This window comes from Danio rerio, chromosome 3 (assembly GCF_049306965.1).
Source record: "Danio rerio strain Tuebingen ecotype United States chromosome 3, GRCz12tu, whole genome shotgun sequence".
Classification (NCBI taxonomy): domain Eukaryota; kingdom Metazoa; phylum Chordata; class Actinopteri; order Cypriniformes; family Danionidae; genus Danio; species Danio rerio.
In genome coordinates, this window is record NC_133178.1 from 46,765,633 (window position 1) to 46,773,326 (window position 7,694).

The window sequence follows — 7,694 nt, forward strand, 5'->3', positions numbered from 1 at the left end:
TCTCTCATAGTATTTGCGGATGTATGTCTCTTTTTCAGAATCAGTGGTAACGTTTGAAGGGTATCCCGATGCTTGTTGTTTTAAACGTAAAAACGTTTTAACGTATTCGCTAAACAACTTGTCCGACCTTTCAGGAAAATGCCAAACTTCGTCGACTTTGACCACGACATACCCTTTCTCAATCGCTTTTAAAAGTTCAACACTGACCCAACACCCACTAAGTGCCCTCTCATCATCCGTATGATTACATCTTGATGTTTGGTTTTCAGCGTGTGCGCATGTTCTGCATAACGGGAACATGAGTTTACCGCCGCATCTGTAAGGGAGGACCGGATGTAGTAATTTTCGGGGCGGATACACAGTTGCCTTAATAAGACCGTAATAATTTTCGATCGTTGAAAATTATTTCGGGATGACCTATTGGATACGTCTTTGTACTCATAATAAAGGGATAGAGCGACGTAAAATCCAAATAAGAAATGGTCTCCCCCTCCCCCACTTTGTGATACAACTTATAAGCATTGGTACGACCTCCGAAAAGCGCATCTCTGGGTTTCAGTCTTTCAGGCGCCGAATAAGTGCTCATAAATTCTATCACTGAAGGGTCTGTTTGTTTCATTTTAGACCATTCGCATTCCCAGATAATCTCTACTTTCAAGCCATAAGCGTTTTGTAGAATTTCAATTTTTTCGTCAACTTGACGTCTGAGAACACCAAAGGGTACACCCGACATGGGGTGGAGTTTGTGAGGCTCATAACGGCATTGGTGGGCGTGAAATAGACACCCCAAAAAATCAAGTCCATACCTTGAATCGCCCTGTTCGTAGTAGCCGTCTAAAAAGTATTTACCAATTTGCATTTCACCATGATTCAGAGCATGATGAATGTCAACGTTTCTAGTCTTTTTTAAATACTCCAACCATTCAATCGAGACACTCGAGAATGTCTTATTTTGCCGAATGTAGGCATTATCATGGGTTAGAGCAATAGTGTGGTCTTTCAGATAGTGTGTCTTGAAAATTCCCATACAACAACTAGGAAGAGTTGTGTAACTAAATGGATCGATTTGTGTACACTCTATGAACGATTCTCTGTATGTCATGCATGCTTCACGGAGCAAGACAACATCATTTACACCATATTGACACAACTGTTCCTTGAAGTCGAAAACCTCCCCTGAAGTAGTAGCGTACCACGCATCGAACTTTGCCTGATCTTTTTCCGATAGGTTTTCGTAACCATAATACTTTTTGTCAGGATAAGGTCCTACGTAGTTCTCATTTTCTAATCTATTGAAATGATGCGGAAAGTAGCCTTTTTCTGTTGTGGTGAGGTTTAATGCTGCCGGCATCTTAGACAGAGCCATCGGTATGAAGGATATGCTATCTATATAGCGTTGCTTAAATGAAACATCGAACATGAAGATTAATTTACAACCTTTCATGATGATGTCCATTTGAAGCCCTGCTTTACAAAAATATTCAAGAATTAGAAAGGAGTCAAATCCGGATGCGTTATGAGATATGAAACAATAGCCTTCGTATTTGGGTTTTCTGAAATGATCGATCATTTTTTTCACACACTCAGACCCCCCGGCTACAAATCTTTCACCAGAAAACGTTATTGCGCAGACAAAATTTGCTACGTGTCTCCCATTTTCATAACGAGTCTCGAAATCGTAAAAGATGTATTTATTCTGGGTCTCTTTGAGTGGTACTGTCTTAATGAAACACTCGTGTTCTCCACCCGGGACAAGTTCTTCACGACATGCACCACAACGGGTTGGTGCACATATGTGTTTAGACTTTTTCTTATCGTAACGCCTATTACATTTCTTACAGTATTTTATAACGTCGCAAGGTACTTTTTCTCCTTGAAGCACAGGTTTCTTATGTGCATCGTAGCAGTAAGACGATTTGCAGTAGCGCAGACAATCGCTACAATGAATGATTTTTTTAGGTTGCTTGTAACATTCGATGTCGAAGCAGACGTTACAGACGTGTTTGCATTGATGATGCCTACGGTCTGTGAACCCTTTATAGCAGAATTCACATACATACCTAGCACCTATGAATGATTTCAAATTGAGAATCATGTAGTAATGTTCGTCTTGTAAATAAAGGAACACCGTTTTGTTGTGAGGCTCTGTGTTATTTACATATGTTTGTAACACACCGCTGTTTGTCCTATAAAAAACAACAATTTTGATGTCTAACATGTTTTCAAATTTTGTTATGTCGTGAAAACCGACCTTGTCATGGATAGCAAGACCCACTTTATTGTGTATGATTGATGCATGGTTTTCTAATTCACACTCCGGTAATTGAGGCTCCAGAAAATGTGCTATACAGATAGAGAAACACAATTTGTTTGAAATATTTGTAGGTATAAACAAGCTCGTCTTTTTTCTTTTGATTACCTGATCAAACGCCAAATCAGTAAGTTTACGACGAGCGCCACCTCCTCCTAGTCGGTTCATTACAACCTCTGCTTCAATCTCAACAGTTTCGTTAGCTGATAACTTATCATCGCTCTGCAAAATTTTTACAATTTGATCTGTAAAAAGATTAACGTCGTAATCATTACCCGGTGTTAAAACTGCATTTACATCCGATTTCAGGCTGGGGGTTCGAAGGCATAAATTGATGACGCTACCATCGCCGCCAATCTGTCTAGCGAATGATACAATGTCATCCATGGTATCGTGTAAACGTATGTGGTACGATCCTAAATCCTGAGATCTTATTTCACTCATATTCAATATCCTATGCAACGATACACTATTGAAACGAGGCCTTGGTAAAACATGATATTCGTTTACATTACCGCCATCTCTCAACAATGTTTCAATGTCTATCTGTCTTGTTGGCCTATGCCTTAAAGGCTCTGCAACATTTGAGGTTGATGGTTGTTCATCATCGACATTTGACTGTTGTGTTGTTTCAATATCAGTCCTACCGTGTGTTGCATGGCTAGTTGAATGACTGTCGTCGTCATCATCATCATCATCATCAAAACCATCATCTGTCAGTTGGCTGTTAACAGTAGCAGAAGCACTAGTTTCCTGAGTGACTGCACCACCGTTCTGTTCACTGTTTAAAAAAGATTCAACATCTTCAGGCAAATTTAAATTCAATTCCTGTTCTATATACATTTCCAAATCATCCAGATTTGTAATTTGTGAAATAGGAATATTGTTAAATGTTATGTCTCTAGAATTTGGATACATATCTATCATATGCTGAAGAGATGCAAATATGTCTTCATCTCTGTCTGCATCCATTTCGACACCTCTTTGCAGTCTAACAGATAGAGTTTGGTCTGGTTGAATATTGTATGTATCATCTGTACGATTTTCATCATCCATTGTAATTTTTGATTTATTTTATTATTATTTTACAAATATTTTTGTTATTGTTTATTTTATTTCAGACTTTTATGTTTAAATTAGTTTTATTGGTTATTTTAGAATTATTTTGTTTTGTTATTAGATTTTTTCTATTGTTTAACTTTTTTCTTCTGTATTTTATTTATTGTTTTATTTACATTTATCGTTTATTTGATTGCTTAAGTTTTCATTTTATTTATATTTGTTGTTTATTTTAGGATTAATATTTGATGTGTTTATACAATTCAATCTTTATTTATACATATTTAACCATGTTATTAGAAATGGATGTGTGTCAATAATAGGAATACAATTATCAAGTAATGTATATGATTAGCTAGAATAAAACACAATGAAATATTTTATTACATCAATTTTAAAAGTTCAAACACTAAGTTCACAATAAAAACAAACTCCAAGGAATACAAATTTAATATAAATCAACAGCAAAAGTTAAAACACTAAACAGCTGAGTCAATTTAAAGTTCATCAAAATGTTAAACTGAATAAAAATACATCGGTATTACATCAAATTTAAACTCATACACTAAACAAATGAGTAAGTTCTCAATAAAACAATCACAATTGAATAAACATTTAATATAGATCAACAGTTAAACATTTAAGGCAATTTGGAGTACATCAAAATGTTAAGCAGAATAAAACTTGAAAATGGTTTTGTATTACATCAAAAGTTAAAACACTACCAGTTAAATCAATTTAAAGTACATCAAAATGTAAAGTTGAATCAAAATACATTTGTATTACATCAATTTTAAAAGCTCAAACACTAAACAAATGACTACGTTCGTAATAAAAAGAAAGGCAAAGGAGTACAAATTGAATATAGAACAACATCTAAAGTTAAAACACTAAACAACTAAAGTCGATTAAAATTAGAAACGTAAGACAAGTATAGCATTTATCAGAGTATAAAATATGGACTTTTAAGTATTACAATGATGAATGATCGTACAGATGATGAGAATATTTATTTTAGGAATTATTCATCCATCAATGAATGCCTAATAAAAATGAGTAGTTTCGTTATTAACCGATGCCCCCGTTCACTTTTACCCATCAATTGTTGAAGCTCCCCAATTTTTTCATCCATACGTCGCTGTTGCTCAGACAAGAAATCCTTGACATTTTCTATCACACGCTGCTGCTGGCCAATAGAATCCGCTAGAGCATTAATTTTTACCTCATATCTGTCCAGATATTCACGAATCAGACAATAAGCAGGCGACTCGTAAAAGTCTTTGATATTGCTGTGTTTGCTGACGCTACCGGCCTCCTGATTCTGCTGGGGGCGCTGTGGTCTTTCGACGTCTTCCGCGTCTTCTTCTTCTTCTTCTTCTTCTTCTTCTTCTACTGGTGCTTGAAAGGGATAAATCGGCTGATGTGCGCCTCCCTGAGTTGATTCATGATGACCGCTGTTGGAAGCACCTTGTTCGCACCATGGATCTGTATTAAAAAGAAATCAAAATATTGTTTAGTATTGAACGATAAATAATACTTAACAATAAAATAATATTCATTTGTTTTCATTCAACAGTAATTATGTTTATTATATTCTCATTATATTGTCATAATCAATTAAATAAATGGAACACTAACCTTCAGATAAATTAAAATTAATAGCAGAAGGATTTGGTTCTGATGGACTGGCATAAGGACTTAGTGGGCTAGCAAGAGGTGTCCATGGATCTGTGTGTGTGAAAATATGAAAATAATAGCGTTACGCCTGTTATTAAGTGTTTGAAACAAACAAACAAAAATAGGTTATTACCTGATTCTGCGTCTTCATCATCATCCTCATCGGTATCGTATTCTTCTTGCACAGGGGTTTCAGAAATTTTTTGCCTTTTATTTACATATGGTGTGTAAACAATTCTTGGTCTCTTAGGGGCAGAAGTCCCCGGCGCTGCATCAAACTTTTCTTCTCTCAATGATTCTTGTTGCCCCGCAATCTTTTCTTCTTCTTCTTCTTCCACCGTCAAGTCGATAACTTCAATTTTCGCTAAAATAGGAGAATGACAAAAATAAATAAATACAAGTTATTACTCATTCCTACAGTAAACAATAGTGATCCCACATCCGTCAGTGCTGTGGCCTATGCATAGCGCATTCGACCGGTAATCGAGCCTTGTCGCATCAGACGGTTCGAATCCACTTAACAACAAAAATTTTGATTTATTTTAAATAAAAAGCATACCTTTTTGCGTTTGATTATCAAACATGTGAGTCGAAGAGGCTATAAGAAAAAGAGAAACGTAAGTATCAATAATGATAAAATAAAAAACTATTGTCTACATATCTTCAAAACAATAAATATAATTATGGAATAATACTTACAAATACGATTGATGGCATCAAATGCCTCACTTTCGGAAGGATTTATTTCTGTAAGACATAAGCTGATAGAATGAAAATATATCAAACACTGGTTAATGAGGTAGTATACAAACCGCTAGGCAGATGAAAATATATCAATTTCTACTCACGCAATTCCATATCTTCTTCAAAAGTGACAGAGTTGACCCTCTTCAGAAGTTCCACTCGTTATGACACCGTAACTGCGGATTCAAGTTTACTGTGAATTAGGGCAGTATAGGGGGCCTTTTTATGTCAAATGTCGAGAGGCGTTGTCGTATGTTTAAAAGCTGGTTCGGAACGATAAGGGGGCCCCCAAAAAATTAAATAACCTGAGCACGTCAATATTATACTTTGATTATATGAAACTATATACAATCTAATAGATAGTAATAAAACGTAACGACACAAAATATTCATGTAATGTCTTTAATCTTGGTGAAAAACACAAATGAACTTGGTGTAATGCTTTAGTGTAGATATTTGATATAATTATAAAAACAAAACTCTTTCAATATTTTGACTGTTTAAAATTTATACCATACATTATTTCATACTCAGGATAACTATCGTTTTGATAGACTATAATAAAACATATATTTTATTTAGATATGTGTGTGTGTGAATGAAAATTTAAAAATTATAAATATTGTTGTATTACATTTGTATTCATATTCTATATAAATGGATGAATGATAAAAAATAATAATTCGTTGATGTGATAGAATATTTACATCTCATATTTTAACATTTTCGTTTATAATATATAATTAACATAGTCTCTGTTATTACCAATATTAAAAATACTTATAATAAATAACATTAAATTAGTATACAATTTTTTGTTAAAAGTTAATACAATAAAACGTTGTATTCACAACTTTTCTTTCAAAGTTACCGCGTTAACCAACAAATATATTATTTTCGACAATAAAATATAATAAAGAATGACAAGTACATATTTCATAGTGTGACCAATAGATGGTGCTAGATAGCCTTGTATGAACTCTGTATGTTTTCGTAATATGTTACACACCCTGTTTCGTGGAAAAATACTAGTCATTTATCATAAACAACAATATGCGACGAGTCAACAGTCGAACGCGCTTTTTTCTTATCGAGTAAACCATACATGGGTTGTGACTTGTGACATTTCATATTAGCATCAAAATTACAAGACTCTTTAAAAAAGTTTAATATTCCTGTAATATAAGACGTTATTGAAACAAAATATGAATCTTTTCATGTATAAAATTTAACGCGTTAAAACTATACATTTCACTTTAGGAATGTATCTATTACTGTTCAGTACGATTTAAATGATTTTAATCAATGTTTAAACATATAAAGATTGATAGTGGTTATTAAGTGAACTGTCAAATATGATTGAAAATTACTCTTGACCTTAAATTTATAAGTGCATTGATATGTAATACAACTAAAATCGAATATCATATTTTAGTTTTTCAAAAACAAAAATAGTTGTGTATATAAATATATATATATATATATATATATGTATACACACACACACACACACACACACACACACACACACACACACACACACATACACATACATTTATTTGTGTAAATATGTTATATAAATGTTAAACAAAAACAAATTTTAATCTTATTACCGTTTGATCTTTATGTTATATTGTATTCAATAAAAATAGGGTTATACCTAATAAACACAAAACCGTATGTTAAACATCTTATTACTTATTGATTGTTTATTATATTATATATTTTATTGTTTTTATTATATAATAAACAATAATATTAATGATATACGTATGTTAAGCATAAAACCACATGTTAATTATCTTATTACAGATTGAATGTTATATTATATTGTTTGTATTATATAATAATCAATAATATTAATGTTATACATATGTTAAATATAAAAACACATGTTAATTAT

At 33.0% G+C, this 7,694-nt stretch overlaps 1 protein-coding gene across 2 annotated transcripts; it reads right to left on the reverse strand.

The window, feature by feature from the left end:
- Positions 1–1,569: 1,569 nt before the first annotated feature.
- si:ch211-198g14.4 lies at positions 1,570–7,450 on the reverse strand. 2 transcript variants are annotated; one of them, XM_073945311.1, is made up of 6 exons: positions 5,896–6,598; positions 5,747–5,808; positions 5,607–5,645; positions 5,181–5,411; positions 5,009–5,098; positions 1,570–4,855 (listed from the first exon to the last, which is right to left on the reverse strand). In XM_073945311.1, the coding sequence occupies exons 3-6, from the start codon at positions 5,629–5,631 to the stop codon at positions 4,392–4,394; spliced, it is 810 nt and encodes a 269-aa protein (XP_073801412.1). In that variant the 5' UTR covers positions 5,632–5,645; positions 5,747–5,808; positions 5,896–6,598; the 3' UTR covers positions 1,570–4,391. The 2 variants fall into 2 exon arrangements, with proteins under 2 accessions (XP_073801412.1, XP_073801411.1); XM_073945310.1 differs by adding an exon at positions 7,345–7,450 and having other exon boundaries at positions 2,420–4,855; positions 5,747–6,644.
- Between the last annotated feature and the right edge of the window lie 244 nt (positions 7,451–7,694).